We start from the raw sequence: 27,068 nt of genomic DNA, 5'->3' as shown, positions 1-27,068 counted from the left end.
CAAACACCAGGCTGATGTTGGTTTGATTCTCGTTAGTTGGACACCCGTTTTACCCAAGAGGCATGAAGAGTAATGATTGGTTGAGCTAGGGCAAGATCAGGGCAAGCTGGGGCCATTGTTAATGCTATTAATTCCATTCCGTTTGAGCTGAGGTTTCAGGGCTCCAGATGAAAAAAAATATCTAGGAGCCATTGGCTCCTAAACCCAAAGTGTTCGGCAGCCAAATGAAATTCTCCGGAGCCAAAATACATCGATGTCAGAGTGCAGTGTTGAATGTCTCCCTGAACTTTTCTTTCCCCCTCTGTACTATTTGACTTTTGTTTTCTCGGCGTTCCCATAGTGTGCGCAATGTATTCTTTGCACAACATGTGCCAAAGTCCAATATGCTTTAATCTTGTTACCATAGATGCATAAATGTCCAACAGGCCAACTGTTGTAGCCAAGACGGGCTCGGACGGGCAGGTTAGAAAAGGCTGATATACCATTCGTTTGCGTATTTCTTTCGGCTGGCCAACATCAGCTAAGTACGTGGTCAGCTGCGTTTAACGTACGAATTCAAACGCCGTTGGCCGAAAACACAGCGAAATAGATGACAACGGCGTTCACATGACAACACTTCAGAGTGGTGAAGTGAAACGTGACATTTACAACCAGTCAACAATTACTTCTGTTCGCCGACGTCTCAACCACCACCACCACCACCGGAGGGGCTGGCTTGCTACAGACCGACCGCAATGCATGTGACGCTGAATCCGCAAAGCGGCTCACGCCATAGGGCAGGCGGACGCATGTGCGTGGAGACGAGAGTTTAGTAGGTAACAGAGAGCGAAACCTGTGGCCCTCTGTATTTTAATTACCTGTTTGTACGTATTGTATATTTCCGTCTGGATGGTCAAGAAAAAAAATAGGTCGCAGAATTAAAAAGTCAGTGGCATTGGCGACCATTTGAGTCGCCGTCGGGAGTTTACTGTAAAGTTTGTACTGACCAGCTGCACTAGTATTACTTGCCACCGTGTATATTTACTTCATTCTAGTGGACTGTGCTCTAGGTTGCAATGCAGTTTCCTTGGTCTGTTTCGAGACACTCCGAGTCGTGTCTCGGACGCAAAAGCAAAAGCGTGAGGCTGCTACACATTATGTCACCAGACTTTGAAAAAAAAAAAATGATTTCAAGCCTGAATAAAAGGGGGGGGGGGGGGGGGGGGGGGGAAATGCCCCGAGACAGATATTTTATGCAGCGTGCGTCAGCTGGTGGAAGCTCGGCCAAAGCCTCAGTAATGCGGTGATTAATGGACAGTATTGAAAAGAAGCCAGTGGTGTAAAGCTAAGTCCTCTTTTTCTTTTCTTTCTTCCCCCCCCCCCCCCCCGCCGCCTGTCAGATGTAATAAAATGCCAGAATGGGTGCTACATCCAGGTCACACTAGTAGTGATGCAGCGCGGCGATGACGTAGAGAGAGAGAGAGAGAGAGAGAAGGGGAACTTAACATTGGGAGAGCCTGGACCTCGATGCATCGCTTACGAGCCTGCAGGAGACGCGAGTCAGACCCCATGACGACGGCCATGACCCGTCTGCTCTCACGCCGCCGCCGCCGCGTGGCATCCGCACAAACGCCTTTCACTCTTCAGTCCCTCTCCCGTCGCGATGCCTCGGCCACGATGGAAATCGTCAAGTGACGCAAAAAACCACGAGGAAGTGAAAATGCGTGACCCCTGACCTTTGAGGAAGGCCGCGCTGTCCGACCCTAAAAAAAACCCCACCTGTCTTCTTCAGTGGCACCGGCGCTGAAAAAGTCGCGCCTCATTGAGATTGATGGGACGTCCACAGGAGTCCGGCAGTATTCACCTTGCGGTGAGATCCAAAGCTTTTAACCAGTAGCTTCTCCTTGAACCTCTGAATCGGTTACATCGCCTAACGATTTTCCTCCAGTTGTCGTCATTCCGGTCGACTCTGCAAAAGGGGATTTCTGATCCACTCGCCTGCACCAGACTGCTTCGGAGGGAGGAGGATCACCACCATGTGATTATCCCAGTTCAATTTATTCTCGGGGACTCTTTCACATCTCCCGCCGTGTTCAGTGTTATTAGCCACAGTGTCGCTCGACACCGGTTTATCAATGCTAATCGATCTGCTGTCTCTCAAACCTGTCCCATCTGTGTCGTTCCCACTTGTGACACCCTTCACAACCCCCTTGCTGCCAGCCCCTGAGGTGATGTAAAGGTTTGAGGTTTTCATTTCTAGATTAATCGAATAATATAATAATAATAATAATATATTATTATTATATAAATAATAAATAAAAAGAGAGAGGGAGAAAATCACCTTCTGTTGATCCTTGAAGTTGGTTTATTTAAAGTTTTAAATTTTTTTAAGCGTTCCTCAGGGTATCCGTGGCAACAGTGATCTCTCTCTTTACCAAAAGGTCACAATCATATAGACGGACGGATCCTTGTTGCTGCCTTTTCCAGTCCGGTATGTTTTTCATGCCCTGCCGACGATCTGCTATGGTTTTTTTCCGTGTTTGACGCGTCCTTGCTGCCGCACCATAGGCTACTGTTCTAGAAGATGTGATGATGATGATGATGATGATGATTTGAGATTTTAAAACTAAAACGATCTCCGCCCATGTGAGCGCTTTAGGCCCCATATCAGTAATAATCCCCTTCCATACAAACGCACCAGAAAATGCAGGTCAGGTCCACGTAGGCTGGCAATGCACGGTGTAAGCCGCGAAGCAGATTGTCTACTCTGCAGTTTTGGTTGCTTGGTAACAGAAAAATACTATGCATGAGGAACCCCAGGGCGAGGTCCTCTACACCCCCCCCCCCCGCTGTGCATTGACAACGTCCCAAAGCGGCAAGGCCTCGTTAGCAGGTAACAGTTTTGTCAAGGATGTGCACAAGAGCATTACGGCGAAGGTGAATTAATCATTTTCGGCCCTGTGGGTTCATCACTTTTAATTAACTTCCCGGATCGTTCCCCCTTCGAGAGGGAAGCCGCAGGAGTTATCTATCGCGGATCAGTGACCAACACTGCGAAGAGGGGAAGTCGGACCATTGTTTGCCTTGGTTCAGTGTAATCTGTGTTGTTTTTTTTGGTTCTGTTTTCATTTTTCTTTTCATTAGGCCAGCACAGTGCGACACGTTAACACTGGTTGAATTCCCCGTGACGTACAGTATCTGCAGTCTGTCGCGTCGTGGCACCGGGGAACACTCGTCAGCCAGTTGTGCTCTTTCAGGCTACACATAAGAAATGTACGAGAGCTTGTCTGAAAGAGACAAAGTGGTGGGACCTGTTATTTCGTCAAGCGTTGTTTGAGTGTGTATGTGAAAATGGTGAGAATCAAGTGTAAAAGTTCTAGCAAGAAATAGTTTGCGGGGTTGACGGTGGAAGCAGAATTTGGAAAAAAATATATATTTTAGAGCTCATTTGTGTCTTCCACAAAAAGATGCTGACTCATTTGAAAAGGGCTCGTTGTGGAAACACATAGTACATCATGTTACAAGATCTCGACCTCACTAAGTTAAGTGCCTACAGATAATGTATGCCATGATTTGGTACCTCACAAATAAAACTGAATTCAATTTGATATCAATATCTTTCTGTCAATTGGAAAGACGTCGCTCGACACAAAAGTGTTGAATTCAATTTTATTATATTTCTTTTTCTAAACTCACCATCTAGTAGAGGCTGGTGGTGTGGTGCTTTGTGGGGCGGAAGGTAAGTGCCCACCCCAACCCCACTGACACACACACACACACACACACACACACACACACACACACACACACACACACACACACACACACACACACACACACACACACACACACACACACACACACACACACACACACACACACACACACACACACATCGAGGCCCGCGGCTGTGACGGACGCCTCGGGCGACCTGTCAATCACAAATGTGCCGCGTCGTGTCCCCCGCTCATTGTCACAGCCTTCACTCCCTCACTTGACGAGAGGCTCACTCTTCCTACAGGTAGTTGCAGTTTACAAACTGGCTCAAGTTTTTTTTTTTACTAAAGAACACCTTCATGTTAGATATGATTCATTGCAGTTATAGCTTGATGCACCTGATAAACTGTTCTTTTCTCTCACGACTCAATTTCAACTTTATGATTTTTTATCTTGACGTTTTTTGGACCCGCGTCCTCGACAAATCCTCCGAATTGAAGATGAAATGAAAAATCCTCAGTTCGCCCACAAGATCTGCTTGGCGTCTCTGCAGCGAGGTCATTGTTCATCAAAAGCTGTTATGAGTCTTGCTGAGGAGCGACGCGACAATGCTATAGTTGAGTTTAGGCCACGACTTGGATGTGGCGAGATTAAGGGCACGAGCGTGTTTTGGGAGGACTTGGTTGACGCCGGGGGACCTTTGCAGTGATGGCGACGGCAACGCACTGCAACAATAGGCACTCGGTTATACGGTTTATGGCCCATGGCCACCGTTGGGGCACATGCTGAAAGAGAGGAGAGGTCAGTCACGGCAAAGTTTTTCTCTCTGATGTTAAACCGGCCGTTTAATCGGCTTTTGGATTTTTGTCTGTGAAGTAGGTGATTAAAACGATTCCTTGAGCTAAAAGGAGGAAAAAAAGGGTCCAAAAATATGAATCAATATAACCCTTCATTACCTGAACAGATAAGGCGTCAGTTCTCTATAAAAACAGTCGCTTTCTTTCAACCAGCGCTCCCCTCGGGCGCTGTATCCAGAGAACGGGCTCATTTGATTTGGAAGACTTTTTGTCTTTTCTTTTTTTTGTTTACTTCACCATCTTTCATGTCCTCATCTTCCACCTTCTGGCAACTCGTTGTTTTCTCCCTCTCATCCTACAAAATGTTCTCCACGCCTGCAGCTCTCGGGGACATCTGCCCCTTCGCCAGCCAAGGCCCTTCGCCGTGTTTTGTTTTGTTTAGTTTTCTTTCCCTTTATTTTGTTAGATTTCTTTTCCCCCTCGGGGGACGTTAGACAAAAGCATCGCATCAAAAACTCATTCGAAGGCTGCAAAAAAAATAGCACAGTAAGCCGGTGTTTATTGACTCGTCGCATGTTGTGATCTCTGTTTCCCTTTTGTTCTCGGCGGTGTCGCGTTAAAAGCTTGTGGTTCGCCCGTGTCGGTACCCACACACACACACGCACACACACACACACACACACACACACACACACACACACACACACGCATGCACACGCACACAAGAGAAAGACGAAAAATCCTTTGTCTACACGAGCAGCATTATGGGCTGAAGAAGCATTTATGTTGCGATCATGACTAAATGTATATCCACCTTTTTGATAAGAAAGTAGAGAAGTAAATAGAAAATAAGCTGATGTCAAACTAAAAAATTCCTGGTCAACCCTTTTTCGGCATTTCTTTTGCTGTAATCTTTTTCTTTGCCTCGTAATTCGGCAGAAGTGTGAAGTGTTTTTCCGGCGGGGCGCTCTCCCGAGCCCCGCTTCCATCCGTGGAGATGTGGGGTTTTTTTTTTTTGTGCGCGCCAGGGGGATGAGAGCAGTGTTGCGCCGCCAGAGCGTCACGCTCCGGCGTGGGCGGCACATTGTTGTGGAGAAGACTGCGGCGGTTATTTGTGTCCCGCGCGTCTTCATGAGCAACATCCAAGGCGGGGAGAGGTACTGCAGTACGGTACAAGAGAAGGGCACGGGGAGCGCTGGGTTTTTTTTTTTACTCATCCTAATGATCACCATGGGTAGATCACGCTCGGCTGCCAGCCTGCCCCGGTGAAGTCCGTGACAGCGGGTTCGAAAAACCCGTCGCCGGCCCAAACTACTGGCCGATCAAAAGAGGTTCACAAGCGACAAAGGCTTTAGAGCAACAGGCATTTTTTCCCCCTCAATTTCATCGTGTTTTCTGTCTGAAGCTTTCTGTTTCTGTTTGGATCGTCATCAGGCAAAACGTGGGGGGGGGGGAATATGCACTTTCAATTTTTGAAACATTTCTCCGAGTGGTTCTCTTCTGTTCTAGTCTTCGATCATATCGTTCACATTTCAATTTTTGGGCGTGTCGCTTCGGCCCGAATTCACCTGCAAGTGTCAGCGTTTTTCTTGTCATATAATATTAAGAACTTTGTATTGTTCGGACGACGTCGCTTGGACGGATCTTCCACCTGCGGCTGGATATGAAAACCCTGGAGGAACTGGGACCGTTGATATCCATTACCTCGTGGTTCAGATAATCAGGAGCGGACAGCGCTAGGTTGGGTTGAAGCCTGACTATCCGAGGTGGGTTTGACGTGCTTTGTACAGTACAGGTCAAAGAGCCTAGTGCACCGAACATCCGACCGATCGCAGCGTGGCACCGGCCGAGTGACGCCTTCAGATCAGAGATAGGGAGTTGTTTTAAAATAAATATGATCAAATGCACTGATGAAACAGGGCAATTTAACAATAAAGGCTCTAATAGTTTTGACTGTTACATCATCGCTGTTCACTTTAGACGATTCTACTGTAACAAACTTCTGGCGTTTGACTGATTTGAGTGCGGCATGTTTTTTTGTTTTTTGTTACTTGATTGATTCCTTATTTAGATGCAGAACTGATCGAGCGCGAGCGCGACGTTTTTTGAAGAAACTAATTTGTTTCCTTTTGCTTATTTGCTTGCTTTCTCCTCTTTTTAATAAATCCAATTTTCCATGCACATCGCCAGCCAATCAGATCAGGCCCCGCACGCGCATTTTCAATTTATTATTCAAGCTCAAGGACAGAGCTGTCACGGTGGCTTAGAACTCGCCTTAACCCCGCAGTTAAATGCCTGTCTGAGTTTCCATTAACCTACACAATAGAACCGCCCTGCTAATTTTTCACAGCTCCACTTAAGCAAAAATTGATATTCATGATGTGTGTTCTTGCAGCTGCCGGTTGCATACACAGACTCCAGTGGGTGGGTGGGCGGTTTAATCCGCTTCGAGGGATGCGTGTCATACTTAAGTCAACAAATCAGTCCAACGAGGCGAATTGTGGCGTTTTCAATGGGGCCTCTTGAGATGTGATTCATTCGGCGTCGCACCGACAAACCAATGTGCCACTAATTGTTAGGAAAATGCGGCTGTTTCATCCGACAAATCTGCCGCGCGCTGGATGGAAGTACGTCCACCTGTGGCTGGGTACGGTGGCCCGGAAGACGCTAGACGCGACGCAAACGCCGCAGCGCAACAGAGAGACGGCTGACATCAGTTGCCGTGGCGATGTTTACACCGCGAACTTATGAATGTACAATCGATACGTGATTGTCACAAAGACTGCCCCGGATGCATTGTTTTCTCGTCCACACGCACCAAAGATATTTAGTTTACCTTCACAGAGAGGTGCCAAGAAACCAGAAAATATTCATATTCAAGAAGCTGAAAATCAAAGCGTTTTGACTTTTTTTTCTTCATAAAAACTCCTTGAACCGATTAATCGATTATGAAAATAGTTGGCGATTAGTTAGCTGCTGCAGCTTTCATTTTTCGCCACCGTGTGAACATCGTGAAGGATTCAGATTGTTCTTTTTGTCTCTTCATTCCGCAGGAGCAGTTGACAGCAGGAGCGTGGGTCCTCTCACACGGGTGAGCCACCGGTCATTTTTTAACGTTATCCAGATCACGTTTTAGACAGAATCCGAGTCCAGATGTGGTCACCCGCCCCTGCGGGGATATGACCAGAAAAACACATGGTGTTGTCATGTCGCTCAGTGTGTGGTGTGGAAGTGACCTGGCGGGAGCGCTCCAGGTCACTTCCTGTGCTGATGTCAGAGGGCCCTGACGGATATTTGTCGAGATTATCGCCTCTGCGTGGAGTCGGCGGCCGCGGCGGTGAGCAGCGTGTGGCCCCTTTAAAACCCGGCTGTCTTTTTCAGAGGCCAAGCTCTCCCCGCGGGAATTATCCCCCCTGGAAGAAAAGACGTGACACTTGTTGAGGTTTGTGGTTTTTTCGCGGCCTTGTGATTATTAAACCTGCTCGGCGGTTAATTAGAGAAGAAACGTGGTCTAATCCTTTATGCCCCCCGCATTCCTCTTTCAGATAAAGGGTCTTCTGAACCCTTTTATCACATGCACTGTCTCATTTCTTTTATGAATTGGCTTTCCTTTTTTTTCCATTTAAGTTGAAACACTGCTGAACTACTGTTGCCAGGGTATTTATAAATGAATTCGGGGAAAGGCATTAAAAGCCGCCTTTCATGCCTTCTCTTTGTGTGTTTTTTCATTAAGTGGCAGCACTTTATTTAGAGGGAAGCTGAACTCCTGTGTTCCCGCTCAGTAAAGGTCGCATCCTATTTGTTGCTGTTGTTGTTGTTGTTGTTCGTTGTTGGGGTTTTTTTGGCTTCTTTTTTTTTTTTTTTTTTTACAGTATCCGGCACAAAAATGAATTTCCTCATTTTTGTTAAAAATGCCTTTTGTGAAAAAAGACAAATCTCTGTATGTAATTATCTTGTGATTTGGTGGGAAGTGTGAAAGAGAAGGCATTTATTGATCTGGAAATGTCACGAACTTTTTGAATTCACGCGGTGTTTTTCGATGAGTCGTGTTTGTCGTATCACACTGACCGTATCTCCAAGCCTTTGTAAACCAGACACGAACAGTAAGTAAAGAAAATAACCATCTTAACCTCAACTGTTGTGTCCTTCTTTAACTCCATCCTACGGAAGAGTATTAGGGCCAGGCATAAACGTCCGTGTTGTGGCTCCAGTTCCGCTGTCACACATCCACGTCAACTAAAGTTAGCGAAGCTACGCTAAGCTTCGATAACTGCACGCCTCTCAAAATTCATTCACGGTTGTTTGCAGTTGAACGTTATATCGCGTCCGGACACACAACGGCGTTCATGCGCAAACACCAGTTGTCACCGCGTCGTTTCTTCCAGATTCAGCCTGTCAATAATAATATCGCAACTTTACAACTTGGTTAGCAGCTAGCGTTAGCTTAGCCAACTGGCTAACAGAACATCAACATCCTGTTGTTTGGTGCTGCTGAGTAGTGCTTCCGGGTCACAATTTTATGAAATAGTATTTCAATTTTATTCTCGACATTTTAACTTTATTCTCGTAGTATTTCAACTACATTCTCGACATTTTGACTTTATTATTGAAGTATTTCAACTTTATTATTGAAGTATTTCAACTTTGATCTCGACATTTCAACTTTATTCTCCACATTTCAACTTTATTCTCGTAGTATTTCAACTTTATTCTCGACATTTCAACTTTATTATTGAAGTATTTCAACTTTATTCTCGACATTTCAACTTTATAATGGAAGTATTTCAAATTTATTCTCCACATTTCGACTTTATTCTCGTAGTATTTCAACTTTATTTTTGAAATTAAATAAAAAGGAAATCTTCCCCCCCTCATTTTTTTTCCTTATGCCTGGCCCTAATACTCTTCCGTACCATCCTGCGCTGCAGAGCATGTACTGCCAAACTTTCCACATTATTTCCAGCAGTACATATTAAGTGTCCCTCCTATCGTTTTGTTGTCGACCGTCGCAGTAGGACACGCTCCTTTAGCAACCAAGAATCTGTATTGGTTTTCCTGTGTGCGCACTTGAGGTTAAATAATTCATGACGTTGTGTACTGTCGGCTCGGATGACAGAGCGCTGAAGCTGCACGTTGTGTGAACTGTCCGAGCTGCGTCGGCATGAAAAGGACAGTGTTTTGTTTTTTTCATAGAGATATATCGTGCACCACGAGGTGGACGAACAATTGAAAATCATAGCGTTAGCTCATGTGGTATCTGATGCAAGTTTTTTTAATAAAGTTTTTCGTTCCCTCCCCATTTCCCTTGGAAGATGATGTCTGTATTCTGGCTTCAGCAGCTATTGCATGTGGAGCAAGTCAAAACAATATCCTCCTCTTTTTTTTAAATTATGAGTCATTGTGGTTAATACAGTTGTTTCAGGGCTGAAAAATAAAAAGCAATTACGAATCTCTTCCTCTCTTTTTTCTAATATCATATCCTCCAATAAATAATTTGTCTTGACTCCATTATAAATACATTTTAAATCGCTGGGCCAACTAATGACTTCTAACCAGCCTCACTGACTCAATCAATCAGTCCATGACTGCAATCTGACATCTTCCTACTCTTTATTAGGACGAACATTAAGAAAGAAATGATGTGCCGTCGTTAAACGCATCATCGTCACAGCTAAATGTGATCGGTCGTAACGTGAGGCGATATCAATTCAATTTATTACGTGCCCTGGGAAGAAGATTAGGAGACATGGGAAATCTCAAACGCTTTTCAGTTCCTTTCTATTTTTTAATCCATGAAAAAGCGACGGATGCGGCCGCTGGCCAGGAAGCTGCACGTCAGGTGAACTAGCTGTGGGAAACGGTTCCTGCGTTCCAGCAAATTAAGAGGATGGTCGTCGCCACTCTTGGCAAACTGAGTTGACTGTCGAGTACTTTGTTCATCCGTCGCCGGCGCCTGCAGAGGGACAGCTCCGACTTTAGAAGATTCCTCTGTGCTGCCTTTTATTGTGCTTCTTTGTTTCGGACCTCGGCTGCGAGGGACTCAAGTTCTCTGCGCCTTGGGGTCAAGATGCAGCCGTGGCAGGCGGGATCCGTAGCGTGCACTGACAGATCAGCCTGTCGAGGAGGGTGTGGCGTGGCAGGGACGACTTCCTCTGTCAGGTCCCGGTTACAACAGGCAGCCGACGTTGCGTTTGTGGAATGCAGCGGTAAAGAGACGGACAATAGGAGAATATATGTGCCTTTATTGTAAGTAGCAGTAAAATCGACTGTACTTGACGATGCTTTTATCCATAATGTGGTGGAATTATTTGTTCCCGTGTGGCTTCCTGGATGATTCACCTGAGCGCATTCAGTGAACAAGTCATTGCATTTCCCATCTAGGCAACGGAGCTCTCTGTAGGATAACTAACGTGGCCGTCTGCTTGACTTGTCTGCAGCGAAATAGCTAACTAAGATGGTTTTTTTCCCTCTTTCTGAGGTACGGTCTCGTTGTTGCAACTGTGCGAAGGCGGATTCAGGTGCTCGACTTTAAACTTATCGTTACAACTGATTTCATCTTATCGATCACACCGACTTTCTCGTCCGCACGTACACTGCACAGTGCCTCCGTCTCCTGAATTAAACATCAATATCTGAAGTGTCTGATCTTAAATTAAAGCCAAACCACTCAAAGATCAGCGGGACTTTGTGAAAAAAAACTCATTACAACAAATCCCTCATGTTCACTCTTGAATTGGGCTGCATTTTGGCTCAAATGTCGGCTTGTTTGAGCCAAAATGTCTCCATTGTGCCCAATGACCATAACATTCTCCCACACACAGTGTTGATGAACCCTTGTGGCGGCGAGCGCGATCAATCTGACAATTTAACAGTGTTTTTCCCTTCCCCCGCCGCTCGGCGAAACTCATCACGGGCTCCGCCGAGCATATGTTATGGGAAACCTCCGAGGAAAACTGCCTGCCTCCGAAAAAGTATCCACGAATTCACAAGTGTCACGGATCGCCATCTTGGAACGCGCAGGTTTGCTGAACCGCGCATCATCGCGAGCAAGACTCTCAAGCAAATAAATGAGAAACGAAAAAAAAAAGAAAAAGACAAATAGATGAAGTAGTTCCTAATACCGAGAAGGTAATAGTTCTTCAGCCGCTTGGACTTTTTTAATATTAAATATTACACGGACACCGTCGATATATTTCCTGCACACAAAGTACATTTCCACCAATCCCCTGTCCGCATATTTATGAAGTATCTATTATTTATTTCATCCATTCTTTAACTTTCTTTTTAACTTCTTTGTCCGGTTTTCTGTCTTGTCCTTGTTTCTGCTGTATGTCTTTATTTATGTAAGTACGTCAACTGCGCTCACATACGCGGCGCCAATAAATCCAATTCTGATCATTTGGGAAGCACAGAGTGGGAATAAGTGCCTCCAGTGGACGTAGCAGGAGGGGTTTTTTTTTCCCTTCCCGCTGCGCGCGTCCTTGAAACGCGACCTTGGATCTGTTTGATTAGTCGCCCGCAGGCTCGACTCCATCGCTTAATGAATCGCGCAGCGGCTCCTCTGAAGATCCCCGGCGCCGCGTAGCGCCGCACTGTACATTACACGAGTGGCTACTTACGGTGCGAATGGAGAACGGAGCACTTGAGACGAAAACCCTCTCGCCTTCTTTTAATTGAGCAAATCAACAGCGCGAGTAAATCTACTCCCCGTTCAGTCTGCCTGACGTAATGCAGGCGGACTAGATCACCACCGCGTACTCTGGGTAAGAAGGGGCGCCTGCAGACCTCTCGACCCGCTCGCTCTTACCCCTCTATCTCCGAGCGTGTACTCGCTGGAACAGCGGAGCATGGAACTCACCGCAGGCGTCGGTGCCGAGGTGAACTTGATGAGGGCGAGGTAATGGTACGAGGTCGCTTGAAGTCATTATGTATTATTTATTCCGGGTGTAAAGATCAGTCTCGGTGTGTTCTGTACAAAAACAGAAGACAGAATTTTTAAAACCACATTTCAATACAGACCAAGGTTGTAAATTATGCAATTCAATTGCAGGAGAAGGAACAGAATTTGTTTTTGAAAGCATCATTTGAAAATCTCTGTGGTGTTTGCCAGGGGTCGACCGATCATTCCTTATCTGAGAGACCGATAACCAATAGTTGAAACCGACGTGTCTGCAGTTAAAAAAGGGTCAAAGGGGGTCGAAATTTAGAATAATACAAAGCCTTAACAGGAATCTTTGTCGAAATGCCTTAAAGCGCATGTTAAATCCACAGAACCTTTCAACGTCAGCTGTCAGCAGCGTTATTATGACGTGGAACAAACAAAACGTGGACGGGCCATCGCTGAAGTTCAGAGAGTAGTGTGACGGCGGCTGAATCAGAGCCAAAGTAGCACATTATAAAAGTAAAATGATCCTATCGGCAAATCATCTTAAAGAAAGGCCGATACAGATAATCATGAAAATGTTGAATATTGGATCCGATAAAACAGATAATCGGTCGGCCCCTATTGTATTTGCCCCCCCCCTGATTGGGGCGAGTCGTAAAGTGGCCTACAGATGTGTAATCTTTAAATATCAAAAGGGATGGTGGATTGAGCTTGAGGGTATTTCCAGGCAGAATAGCATCATAATAATAATAATTATAATAATAATGTAAAATGTAAATCTACTCTCAGTTGACTGAGGAGAGCGAGTGCAGTTGGTCTCAGACCCTTGGACGTCACGTGTACAAGTGAAACATCTGTGGTTTCAAGACAGGACCACATGTCGAGGACGTGGCGGTCGGAGAATAGGTGGTAACAGTGTGTGCGCAAGACATGCAAGAGTGAATGAAACCACGTCCCGTCAGGATTCTCGACTCAACAGCAAACTGCCACAGACATGAATCTCTCCGGTGGACGTAGAACACTATGCAGAGGCCAGGTGTGTTTGCATCCTGCTGTAACATTGCCCTTCTCGGAGAGACGAATCCCAACATTTGCTCGAAGCTCCACCAGGGAATGGCCATCTGTTGACTCCTCCCCGAGGATGCATTGAAATTGATATTCAATCTCATCCCGCGCCTCTCCTTCGTCCTGTCTTTGACTTGACCTTGCGTTTTGCCCGCGTCATCCATCATTCCAGGACACAGACTTCCTGGATGGGCTTCTGGTTCCGGTTTTTATTTCATCCCCTTCGGTTGAGCACTATTAAGAGGAAATGAAAAATGACCCCGGGGCCCGTGACACTCATCTTCCTCGCTCCCTGTACGCGACGGGGGTCGCGGGCGTCAGAGCCAGCAGAGTTTGGACGCGGCCTCTGGACAGAAATCGATGAGGCTGCGTCGAGGGTAGAATTTCCGTGGTTAAGGAGCTGAAACGCTCCACAGCGTATTAACTGCTTTAACATACAGGGCCCAGATGGACGTGTGTGTTTGTCTGAGGTATTCATAACAGCTGGCGCGGGCACGGCTATTGTTACATATTTCTCTGAGCTCTGACTCCGGTTTGTGTGCGCTGAAATTTGATGAGCCATATTTTTTTTTTTATGCAGCGGCCAAAGGCATTGTGTATTCAGGTTGACCCTCCGTCTGTTGCACTCTCGTAAACAGGTTACATCAGTAAGGCCTCGGGGGAATTCCTTCAAATTTGCACTCGAGCATGAATTTATTAGATTTATGCGGGCCAAAGGTCAAGGTCACTGTGACCTCCTGGTGTGGGGGAACACGATGCATCAGGAATGTCCAGAGAGAATTTCATTACATTCGTCACTTGGACTCGAGGGTGAACCGATTGGATTTTGGTGGTCGAAGGGTCAAGTTCGCTGCGATCACAAAATCAATTATTTTTTAATAAATGACATCCATGTCTCAAATCAACTGCAACGTGACCGGTCGCTGCAGGCGTACGACCACAAGGCGGCACTGCACATTGCATTTCAGGTAGCGCCGCAACAGTGAACCGATTAGTAATCGCTGACTAAATGAATCGCCAACTATTTTGATAATTGATTAATCGTTTCAAAAAAGTCCAATATTGTCTGATTTCAGCTTCTCAAATGTTTGCTTCGCTCCTCTGATGACAGTAAACTGAATATCTTTGGTGTGTGGACAAAACAAAACCTGATCTTGGGGGTTTGGGAAACACGATCGACGTTGTTCACCCTTTTATGACATTTTATGGACCAAACAGCTAATCGACGGATTAATCGATTATGGAAATAATCGTTAGTTGCAGCCCTAATTTCAAATGTAATCATACCTTACAGGTAATCCGATGCCCTGTGGAGACGCTTGTCTGCGTGATTGGTCACAAGCCTCTGGTCGATGAACGTCCCGGAGACTTTGTGTCACGCTGACACCGTCTCCCCCATTGGGGAAAAAAAAAAAAAAAAAGCTTGGCAATTCCCAGCTGGCCCTCGGGCGGGCCCCCTTTTAAAGGGGGTCAGGGCCGCAGCGGGATTGGACAGTGCCAGCACCGTCCGATTTGGTGAAATGCCAGTTGGAACAAAGGCGAATGAAAGGGATGTTTTGCCCTTTGATGCTTCCGCTGAAGTCGAGGGGCCGTTGCCAAAGAGGCGCAGAGGAGGACGAACGCGGGGATCACACCGCGGTGCAACTGACGGAGGCGCAGTCGCTCGCGTTCGGCAGCTGTTTTCACTCTGGCACATCCCCGCATTGCAATTATGGGAAAATACAGTTATTGCGTGGAAAAGAGCTTGCACGTGTTCATGCACACGTCAACACCTCTAAGTGTGTTTGTGTATTTTTACCAGGTAAATGTTCAAAGTTGTTTATTTGCTCAAAAGAGATTTTGTAAAGAAAACACTTGAATTGGAGTCTTGATGTGTTCAGTTTAAAGCTGTACTTACCGAAATATCGGTTTCTGCGTTCATCATGCCCATATGAAAACTTTGATTCAATAAAATAAACAATGCAGAACAGATGTTCATTCATTTTTACATAATTTATGTTATAATTATGTACGTTTTTTCTTAATTCAACTTCTATATATTTGGTTGTATTTGTACTTTTGTTTTATTCATAGTTATCTATGATAAAGTTTTATGGTTAAACTGTCAAATATCAAGCCTTGATTACATTTCTCTGTCATAAGGGTTCGATAACTACATCTTAGGAATCAATGCCAATTTGAAGAATATATAGCATCAGAAATGTTTTACTTCTTAATATTGGTATCGGCTCCCAAACATCCATATCAGTCGGGCTCTAATTACTGTTGACTTGTGGTGCATTAACTCAGATTATAGATTGTACTGTACGGTGTCTTTAGCAGCCTCAGGACCTTGACTACGTTTTTGAATATCGTTGTAGTATGTTTGAACAATGCAGCTGTACACGATGAGACTCGATGGTGGATTCACCTCGGGGCAAAGTGAATCCTTTATCAGGGCTCATTACTTCTGCTGCCGAGCAGCTAATTGTCTTTTATGAGTCCTGCGTTGGTTTGAGACGCACGAGACGGCCTCTTGTCAAACGGGCCGGCCGGCCGGCCGCAGTCCCCGCCGCTTCTTTCCAACAGAGACGCTGCCAAATTTTGGATTTTGTTCGCAACTGGCTTTGTTTGATTCACAGTGAGTCCGATATCCTGGGACCAGAGCAACGACGCACATCTAGAACAAATATAATACAATGGTTTCAACAACAATATCGTTACCGTTTTCTTTTCTCCACTTCTAATAGAAGAGATGTGGGACAAAATCCACACTCCTTCTTTAAACCCCCCCCCCACCCCAAAAAAAAAAACCCCAAATGCATTCTGAAGTTCAGCTGCAGCTGGTATCAGACCCCATCAGTCCGAGTTGATTAAAATCAAGTGTCGGTCCTCTAGCGTTTCAGTCTTGTCACGATAACTCCCCCCAACTCTTTCACCCTACGTCGTGCGGTCGCGGCAGGAAAAGCTCGAGCTCAACTCGCAGTCCTCGCGAAGCACGAGACGACGACAAGACGACGAACCTGTGACTCCAACTGGAGTCACAGGTTCATTTTTGACCGACTAGTCAACACTGTAAGTACACTACGTGTTTCAGCCACAGAATATTGGACTGAGATGGAAACAAACATATTTAATCCTTCATGACATAATCAGCAGTGTATAATACAGTATTTATACACTGGTACTTTGGTGTATATATATATATATATGGCATATGAGGCTTTTTTTAATCATTCATTTATTTTAAACAAGATAAATATTTCAGCTCCACTCGGAGAGATCTGATTGCACAATTTCACCTTTTTTTCCTTTTTCTGACATCGTCTTCTTATTCTCTTAGATAATTGAATGTAATTATGCTGGAAAAAGCGACATGTCGTTTGCACGGCGGCCCCTCGATAAAGTGTTACATCCCCAGATGCCGCGGAGAGAGAGAGAGAGAGAGAGAGAGAGAGAGAGAGGAAACAAACGAAACCTCTCATCCGATCCACTTTCGCTTTTTAGCAACCCCCTCTTTTGCGCGACAGTCTGCTGAACTGTGAGCGCGTGCGTCAGCAGAGCGTCCTGATCTTTCTTGGTGGAAGTGCACAGTTCAATGGTTCTGGCGGACGCAGAGACGGAGGTGAGGCGCCGAGCGGCCGCTGCAGGTCGCATCGAGGTTGCCGAAAGGTGGACAGGCGCCCGAGGCCTTGAGTGGATGATTATTTCGGATGAGGATGCGTGATTAGAAAATCTCTCCCCGCCTCCTCGCGTCGAAACCCTCTCATGTGAATAAATCAGAGTCCCCCCCCCCGAACTGAGTGTCTGTTGCTCCACTGTCTGCCGAGTCATTAATCCACGGATGTGGCCCACAGGGTTTTTTTTCCCTCCTCCCACTTGACTCGATAGTTGTTACACGAAGAAAATAGGCTTGGTTCCCCCCCCCCCCCCCCCCCCCCCTCGTCCTCCGCTCTCCACGAGTCTCTTTTATTTGTTCTAATGGGCTTCTGATCCTAGTCTTCACCCCCCAGAGGAAGAGTTACGTGTCCTGCTGGGGGATTTGAGGGAGTGTGTGTGTGTGTGTGTGTGTGTGTGTGTGCGTGCGTGTCCTCGCGCTGTACTGCTCCGAGGGGCACTTCCCCAGAATCTCCCACTCTGTTGGTGTGATTTGTGACCTCGTATATTTCTTCTTCTTCCTCTCCTGTGACGCCACCTTCCTCCTCCCTCCTCCCTCCTCCTCCTCCTCCTCCTCCCTCCTCTTTCTGTTATCATGGCCCGGAGAGGAGTTGCGAAATTCATGACATCCAGATCTCGGCGGGCTGCGTGATTCAGGACAAGAATAGTCTCCCAGCCGAGTTTCTGCTGGAATCTGTCTCGTCTTCGATGAGCGAGTTAGACCATTCCGGCATCACATCCGCGATAATCTGGCTCTTGCGGTGTGTGGCAGAGAGAGGGGGGGGCGGGGGCGGGGGGGGGGGTCTCATTTGTTGCATTTGGTCACGGAACAGTGGCTTCCTCTGCACTCCCCCTCTCAACTCTACTGTCCAGTAACGTGTGCTCAACCTGAAATGGAAAAGTGAACAGTGTCATGATGATAAAAGGAGATATTCAAGAGCAACCCCCCCCCCCCCTTCTGCTGTGAATATCATCATAGGCGGTACACTGCTGCTTGGAGTCCATCTGCTTAAAATTCAAAGTTGCATGTGTCAAACAGAGCCCTCAGACAGCCCCCTGAGACACTCGGCAGCCGGCGAGGGTGAAAAGTAGTGTCTCTGGCTGACGGCGAAGAGGCGGTGATGCTCCGGGACAACGGGAGTGAGTCTGCGAGCCTTCCCTTTCGCGTAGGGAAGGCCTCCCCTTTCCCCCCCGTGTCGTCCTTACATTAAAAAAACCAATGCCGACGGTCGAGCATGCGGATTACTGCTTAAGACACTTGGGACACTGTACAACCTTCAAAAAATACAGTTGATGTTGAAGTGTTTGCGATGCCGACCTTAACCGCTTCTCCGGGTTGTGAATATATATCGCACTGTAAAAAAAGAAAAAGAAATGCTCCGCAGTGCATTGACCCTGCAGATATTTTGACAAAAGGCAAAAAGATGAGTGGCCGTGGGCATGTCGGGCGGCCGGAGGCGGAGCCTCTCGTCCTCGCTGCCTAGTCGGGGGTGCAGTTGTGCGCACAGCTGGTAAATATTGAAGGTGTCCGTGTCCCGCTTTGCTGTTCCCGCAGGGACGGAACTGTGCTTTAACTCTGCAATGGCGTCTCGGGCCCGTAAGACCCAACGTTTGAAGAGCTGTCGCCTGCGCTATCTGTTGCTGTGTTTTATCGCCAGAGGGCAGCGAGTGTGCGGCCGCTCGCACGGCTGCTCCATTGCAGAATCGATTTTTTTTTTGGGGGCTGAACGTGGGATTGTCACTCGCGGCGGTCGGTCGCGTTACTGCCGTTTGAGACGCAAAATGATCGTGAGCCCATTTGTGTTTGAATGCTTCGGCGGCATCGACCTGTCAGGGATAATTCAAATGTGGACTAAAGTGATAGACTAACAACAGTTGGGAGGATTGACATGACATTTTGTGACATTCATCATCCCCAAGGGGACGACCACCCGATGACTTTGTTGATGCCACGTATTACCTATCAGCCAACGACCCAGACTCAGCTCCCTTTCGGCTCCTGTGTGCCGGGAAGAGACTTGAGGCAGCGAGCCGATGTCTCGAGTGCAGTGATATCAACTGCAGTGTGAACCACAAGGCCACAACGAGGAGTTTTTAAAGCGCCCTCCGCGTCCGCGTGGGTTTTCTCTCTGGTTACGCCGGCTTCTTCCCACAGTCCACAGACAGGCAGCTCGGGGTGACTGGAGGCTCCACGTCGCCCATAGGTGTGAACGTGAGTGTGAACGCTCGTTTGTCTCTTTAGACGGGCACTGAGGTCCGGACGGTTCCTGAAATTTTCCGCAGGGGCTTGTTTGTGAGAACGCAAGGTACCGGACCCCCCCCCCGGACATTTCCCCCCCGGAGTTCACGCCTGAAAACGACCCTCCTTGTGTTGGACCTATGACGGACTGGGAACCTCTCCAGGGTGCACCCCTCCCCTCGCCCAATGTCAGCTGGGATTGCCTCCTGCCAAGACCGTCAGAGGAGAACTGGTATAGACGATGGATGGATGGATGGATCTTGCCATTGACAAATTGTAGACAAGAAAATCAGTGCTAATTCGTTTCACTGTGTCACTTATCAAGTCCCACCCCATAGTTTCTTTAAGGCACTTCTAGTAATGCCGTCATTATTTCACTCTTTATATTCATATTTTTCTTCCGACACCAGATTTATCATTGTCTGCTAGATGTAGGGGTCTGGGTAAACAACCTTCTTTACTCTCGTGTTGCAACTCCTTGTCTTCCCTCTGGCAAAGTGCTTACCCACAGCTGCGACAGCCGTGTCTGAGGGTCGACTGAACCCCGTCTCACAAGAGGGCGGCCTCTCATTACCGTGCCCCCTCCTCGCGTCGCCAGTCAAGTCTTCAAAGTCAAGGCTGACCTGCTTTAGAGGAGCTCTCGTCTCGAAGCCACCCTGCAACACAACACGTCTCGGGAATGAAACCTGCAGACAAAGACTAATTACACTGCGCTGCCCCGTCCCTTTCACCTGTCTCGCACAAATTACTCCGGGGAGCTCTTTCTCTCTTGCCACATCGCCGCGAAGGACATCTTTTTGAGGGACACGGGGGAGAGGCGGCGGTGAAAAGAGCTCTGGAAACTGTGCTACTGCAGAGACAATGACGGGTTTGTCAGCAGAGGTCTGGCGCTGGAGAATTAATTCGTCAGAGAAATTAAATGTGGCTTTCATAATCGAGACAGAATGACCGGCAAGCAGGAGCCTCCATTTGTCTGCAAAACAAAATAAAGGGTTTTACAGGGAGAGGATGATATGTTTTGCCCATGGACGGTGATGAGGAAGTGCTTTCAAATTGTATTTGGGAATAATAAAAATGACAATTAATTATATATAAAAGTCATACAAACATGATGAGTTTTTCGTAAACATGTATTTTGCTCAGGGGTGGGAAACCTCTTATTTCTGGCCATTTATGGCCCATGACAAAAATTTATGGACAGGGTGAACAACACACAAGTTGTCATTGCTGACGAGCATCATGGCTACTGTCAAGGAAAGAAACGTAGAAATGTCCTGTTCCTAGTTTGTGGCGGCGTTATCGTGGAGCGTCAGTACAGCTGCAAACGCGCAGCTAAACTCGACGCGTAGACTCGTATCGTATTATTTGGGAGTTAATTATGCTCATTTGCTTTCCTTCTGCTCAGGTGGCATTCATCATGTGTTCGCATGGTCCATCCGATGTGGCCTGTTCGTACGAACTCATCACACGAACAAATGTAAGACAAAAAACTCAGGATAAGAAAACAAAAGATTTCTTGCATGTGGCCCATCGTGAGTAGCATCATCATCACAACCATCTGACATCAGGAAAAAAATTGAAACGGCCCTTGATGTGGAAAAAGGTTCTCACTACTGTAAATAGGCTTTGACTTCATCTTATTGTACATTTTCTTGCTCCTATCCAGCTTCGTAGTCCTACATGATTGGTTGCTTATATTTAAGAGACAGACTAGTCATATTTCAGAGGACTCTCTGTATCGATATTAATCAATAAAGGAGCTGTAGGACCTTGATGTGGACACCGTGGATATGCATGAGCCATATCTATGTCCTCTCCTCTAAGCTTCTGATTTGATTTATAGCCCGCGTCTGGCCAGAGTCCAGTCAGACCTAATAGAATCACAAAAGGTCGACTGAGGGGCGTCGTCGGGGCACCCTGACGTTGAAACTGACGTGAAAGGGGGACAAGGGCACATGGTCGGCGCACTTGAATTAGACGGGTCGAGGAAGGACGTGCCGTCCTATCGTTGCCTGAAACTTGATGTTTAACTCGGGATTTACAGAATTTGGGACGCGAAGGGGAGAAGGCAGCCAGAGGCACAGAGAGGACAGGAGAGAGGAGCGGAGGAGAGGATGGAGAGAGGTGAAATGGAGAGGAAAGAAATGTGAAGAGACAGGAAGGAGGTGATATCAGAAGGAGGTGAGGTTGTCCGCGATTATTAAACTATGAGCAGGCGTACTCTGCCAGCAAAATTGACAGAGATATCACTTTTTCATTCCATGTAGGTGTCACTTCGACGCGCCTCTGCATTCGATTTATTCAGGACGTGCAAGAGAAATTTGATACGATGATTTCAGTGGTAAAATATGTCTTTATGACAGACGTGCATACGTCAGATGATAATTGATGGTGTGAAGGTGATGATTCCTCTTCACAGACCGGGTTTGTCATCTACGATGTGAGGCTGGCTGAATGATGACTTTAGATTGATTTTGCTCAAATACGCCCTGTTTGCTTTTAATTCATCAGGTTCAAGACAGAAAACTCAGACTGAAATTAAAAAGGCAAATGTGACAAAATTAGTGTCAAATTTGCGACTCCAGTGCAACTGCAAAGTTTCTGTCAGGTCCCTGGAAGAAACCTGTCCTGAACATTGGCAGCACATCACTTAATAAATAAAGTGTCTACATTTTTTTCTTACTATTACATTTTTTTCAATTTCTTCAATTTAGAAGAAAAATGGCAACTTGTTAAATGTGGGGATTTGTTATTCTTCTTCATGTATCATCATGTATAATAGTTTGTTGAATAGAGCAAGTTATTTGAAGACATCAACTTGGAATGTGGGAAATTATAATTGGCATTTTTCTCTATTTTCGGATGATCCGACTGATAAATTGAGAAACTGGCAGATTATTCAATAGGCAAATAGACTAATTGTTAGTTGGTCAATAGTGTAAAATAAATCCCAACTTTGACTTTTACTAAGTGTGTTGTCTCCTCTCCATGCCTATTTTCCACCTGAACCGTTCTTGTGAAAAGTCCTTGTGATTTAAATTATTGCGGAGGTTGGACAACATGAATAGGAGAGTGAGGTGTTCCGTGCCATCTTCCTGCTGGAAACGAGTCAAAAAGAGTCGGCGAGATCATCCCTGTTTCCAGGATGAGAGGAGGACAACAACGGGACAGCTGGACACACCTTTCTTTTAAATCTGCCAGAGATAGGAGCTACTTAGTCAGAGAGCACAGAGGAGACGCAGACAGGGAGGGAGGGAGGGAGGGCCGGAGTGTGTACACACACACACACACACGCACACGCACACACACACACACACACACACCATGAGGGCTGAGGCGGGGATGGGAGGCGAAGGGAGGAAGAGTTGGAGGTGTACAAAGAGAGCAGAGGTGCATGGTAAAACAAACGGATAGCGAAAAAAGGAAGAGGAATGACTGATGTTCTGTAGAACTGTTTTCACCACCGGGGAGTCTCGTCCGTCCGCCGCGCAGCAGGATGCCTCAGAGGAAGAGGAGTTTAACATTCGGAGCTTACGGAGGGTAAGACAATAGAGGATTATAGTCTAAATGTACATTTTGGCACTCTCCTCTTAATGAAACTACCGGGCAGCTTTCGCGTTGTCTTGTTACCAACCCATCTTTTTTTCCCCCTCCACCTGCTCTGCTGACGCAACAACTTGACCTTCGGCAAAGCAAACTGTTATTTTAACTCTGAACCGTGAGCAGCTGAGATGCTGCGAGTGTCGTGAAGGGAGAGGTCTCCAGCTTGTGTGCGATCGGCTCTTCGGGATTGACGATTGATTTCTCTCGACCACCGCGTCCTGATCCAGCGCCACTTGACGGGAAGTTTGTTTGAGTGAGACGGTGCCGACTTCTCGGCAAAACATCCTCAATGTACCACACGAGTTGGAGCAAATGTGTCCATCCATTAGTCATGAAGACGTACACGATTAATAAATACATCTACAAATGTCATATGGGACTACGTGCCGTCTGTTTGGAACAAACCGATTAAGAAAGGCTGCGTCGTTCTCGGAAGAAACAATTAAATGCTGTGAATATTGAGTTAGCGCGGGATCAGGGATCCAACTAAAGGCTTATTCACGTAGTGTTTATATATATATACTGTATATATCACTCCCAGGAAAACAAAAGGCAGCAGTTAGCAGCGTCTTTACTTCGGCAGTAGTGAAGAACTTAAAAATCCAATCTGCATATTATTGATGGAAGTTTCAAAAGAGGAGATAATATTTTGTAGCTGTTGCTAAGCGGGTGGTTTACTCATCAGAAGGTCGGTGGTTCAATCCCTGGCATCCCCCGGTCTGCATTTCAGATTCATGATTAGAATAAACGATGCAATCTATTCACTACGTGAATCTTTCACATATGAACATTTTCTTTTGCTTATAAGCGGACAACACATCAGAATTCATGAGCCAATGAAATCATTTTTACTGTTGTATTTTCCCGCTTGTGGTTGTGGGGTAAAACAAACAAGAAACCCTTCTATGAGGCACTCAGCTTGACATTTCTGTGGCAGGAGTCAGGTTGAGGGCGAGCCCGTGTGCCCGGCAGACACACGAGCAACCAAAGGGAGCGCACGACATAGTGCACGGAAAAAAATGACATGTTTGGAACAGCAACAACCACTTTATATCGAGACCTGCAATGGGATTCTTGGACTTAGTGGTGGTTCAAAAATAAAAAGCAAAGTCATATGATCCCGCTTCTGAAATATGAAAATATTTTCTGGTTTCTTTGCTCCTCTATGACAGTAAACGTCATCATCACCATCTTGGGGTCTGGGAAACACAGTCAACGAATCGATTGATCGAGAAAATAACCGAGAGATTAATCGATGAATGAAAATAATAACAAGTAATAGTAATAGTTAGTTGCAGCCCTAACCGCCATCTTTTATTGTAAATTAGCTGCTACAGGTGCTTAGTTTATTCATGTATAAACCAAATTAGTCATTAAACGATTAATCACCTCACCGTCAACGACTGGAGAGAGGAAACCGATCACTGAAGTTTACCTGACGGAGAACTGGACACTTAATGAACATTTAACTAGGGCTGCAACTAACGACTATTTTCGATTCATTTAGCAATCGATTAATCAATTAACTGTCGCAGCTCCACAGTTAACATCAACTTGACTATGAGATATCCAACAAATATACCAGATGTGATTCGTGGAAGCACTTGCTTCTGTGGACTACACATCACTGATCCAGTATATATCTGTGAGCCTGACGGCGAGGCTAAATTTCACTGCAGTCACTCTTTCTAAGGTCTCCCACCAGAGTCTTAAACAACAACAACAACCAGCATCTCTGGTTGTTAATGCGCTCAGATTTTTTCTCTCTCTCTCTTCCATTAAAACAGTTTGTTTCTTTGTTGAACACATTTCTAAGTTGATAAATCATGCAGGAAATTGTTTTTTGTTTTTTTCCCCCCCGTCGACAGTGATGTATGATTTTAGCTTTTAAGCAATTATTCCGTTTCACTCTGGCATCTTTAGAATAAATATGTGCGCTGTCCCTGTGAAGGTTAGAGCTGAGTAAGAATGCGGTTCATTCTCACTCCCCTTCAATCCATCCTCAGGTGCGGCAGTATTATTTACATAGAAAATCTATGCATACAAGCGTCAAGCAGCTCGCGAGCGAGGTTAGTGACGGACCATCAGTCCATCAGCTAATCCAGAATCAGTGACTGGATGCTGAATGAGGAATTTATAAGGATAATCTATTAACTAAACAGCTTTTCTCTCGAGAGTCTCGGGAGATGCCAAAGGAAGAGGGATTATTGGACTTAAATTTGTCAAGTCGCAGATTGGGTGTGTAATGTTAACCTTGCCAGCATAGTAGCAATCGTTATGCTTACAACTAATTTCACTTTTGGCAATTGCACAAAAAAGTCACTTAATGTAGGTTTTAAAGAGACGACTTTGGAGATTAATGATGAACTCTGCTCCGTTGACGACTTTGCAGATCACTGTTGATGAACACAGCGGGTCGACTCACTTATTGTTCATTCTGGCGGAACATTTTAAGGGTATGGTTCTGTGGAGCATCTGTGGAACAACGCGACCTAACATTGTCCTCAAACTCCCCCTCCACTCAAAAAAAAGTGTTTTCCTTCTGTTTCTGTCCTCTAACATGTCTGACATTGACTGTGGGGACTTGTAACTGAGCACATGTTGTCACTATAGAGGTGTTTTCACATTCCTCTCCTGGAGGAGGAGATTTCTGTGCCACTTCAAACAAACCTTGGGCAAAGCTAGACTTGGTACGTCACAAATACAGAAAACCAGTCGCTGCCGAATATGCAAATGTGAGGCAAAGAAAACCGGAAATTTCCAGTGCACGCAGAGGCAGCGCGTCAACGAGAGGACGGCAGGTGTGCCCGCAGACAGTTGGCGTTAGCATTAGGAGTTAGCGTCCGCGAGAGGACGGCAGGTGTGTCCGCGGACAGTTGGCGTTAGCATTAGGAGTTAGCGTCCGCGAGAGGACGGCAGGTGTGTCCGCGGACAGTTGGCGTTAGCATTAGGAGTTAGCGTCCGCGAGAGGACGGCAGGTGTGTCCGCGGACAGTTGGCGTTAGCATTAGGAGTTAGCGTCCGCGAGAGGACGGCAGGTGTGTCCGCGGACAGTTGGCGTTAGCATTAGGAGTTAGCGTCCACGAGAGGACGGTAGGTGTGTCCGCAGACAGTTGGCGTTAGCATTAGCAGTTAGCATCCACGAGAGGACGGCAGGTGTGTCAGCAGACAGTTAGCATTAGCATCAGCAGTTCATGAAGTTTTATGGCTGAATCTAGCCGATGTTGCCGCTATAGCCATTGTGTTGCGCACATTGGTCAACTTAGCGCGAGCAGCTTTGGTGGGCGGGGTGTGTTGCCTGTTTTATTTGCATATCATGAATATTCATAGTATCAGAATTCCTCAATGAGGGAGAGAGAGTGGATGGTTTCCAGCTCCATTTCAGAAGTTGTTTTTTAAAAACTTTTTTTTGGGGGGGGGTAAACTAAATATTAGGCATAGCAGATTATTTTTATATTCTTTAAAATGTGACTGGAAGGGGTCTTTAAAGAAGTTCTGGTGGAACAGATTGCGACTTTGGAAGTCGCTATTGAGGCATTGTGTTCCATTCTCATTGATCTTGCGTCATTCTTTTCCCGCGATCAATGATCCACTCTGATAACCCCTGAAGTCTCTAACCTGCCATTGCCTTGGGACTCTTTGAAAACAGGCAGCTGCCCGAGATGAATTAGCACATTGATTCATTGAGAAGAAATTAGCTTTTTTTAAATCTTTAAAAACGTTGCTGTTGATAAAGAGTCTCTCCGGGAAATTAACGATTAATGCGTAGCAGGGTGAGGAGGGGACTTGGACAGACATGGACGGGGCCCCACGACTCGGAGCATCAACTTAGCGGTTTCTACATTTTCTTCAGGATTTCTCTTGAAGATGTTGCTTTTAGTCGCAGCGTTAATTTTTCGTGTGCAATTGAACGGAAATTGTGCGGCTGCTCCCGCAAAAACAAAAACGGTTGAGCTAAAACCACAGCTGGAAATTGTGCCCTAATCTGCGCCTCGCATTTACCATCTCCGGTGCCATTTTCCTCGTCGGCGTGACATTCTTTTTATGGAATGCAAATTCAGATTTTTGGATAATTACGTGAAGTTGATGAAACAATTATAAAATACAATGGATGGCTGAGGACTGTGTAGGTGAACAGCTATTTTGGA

General features: G+C 46.1%; 1 protein-coding gene across 7 annotated transcripts in view; it reads left to right on the top strand.

Annotated features, from left to right (window-relative positions):
- rap1gapb (RAP1 GTPase activating protein b) overlaps nt 1-27,068 on the top strand; it is an 85,129-nt gene that overhangs the window by 8,384 nt on the left and 49,677 nt on the right. For 2 of the 7 annotated variants that reach the window (XM_035630239.2, XM_047332978.1), the window contains exon 1: nt 22,694-22,858. The exons of 1 other annotated variant lie outside the window; for it this stretch is intronic. In XM_035630239.2, coding sequence (XP_035486132.1) covers nt 22,815-22,858 — 44 coding nt within the window. In that variant the 5' untranslated portion in view covers nt 22,694-22,814. Of the gene's footprint in view, nt 1-22,693; nt 22,859-27,068 lie in introns of those variants that run through there. 4 more of the 7 variants (XM_035630245.2, XM_035630238.2, XM_035630242.2 and 1 more) reach the window with 3 other exon arrangements.

Source organism: Scophthalmus maximus, chromosome 6, assembly GCF_022379125.1.
Source record: "Scophthalmus maximus strain ysfricsl-2021 chromosome 6, ASM2237912v1, whole genome shotgun sequence".
Classification (NCBI taxonomy): domain Eukaryota; kingdom Metazoa; phylum Chordata; class Actinopteri; order Pleuronectiformes; family Scophthalmidae; genus Scophthalmus; species Scophthalmus maximus.
This window is presented reverse-complemented; position numbering and strand designations above follow the sequence as displayed.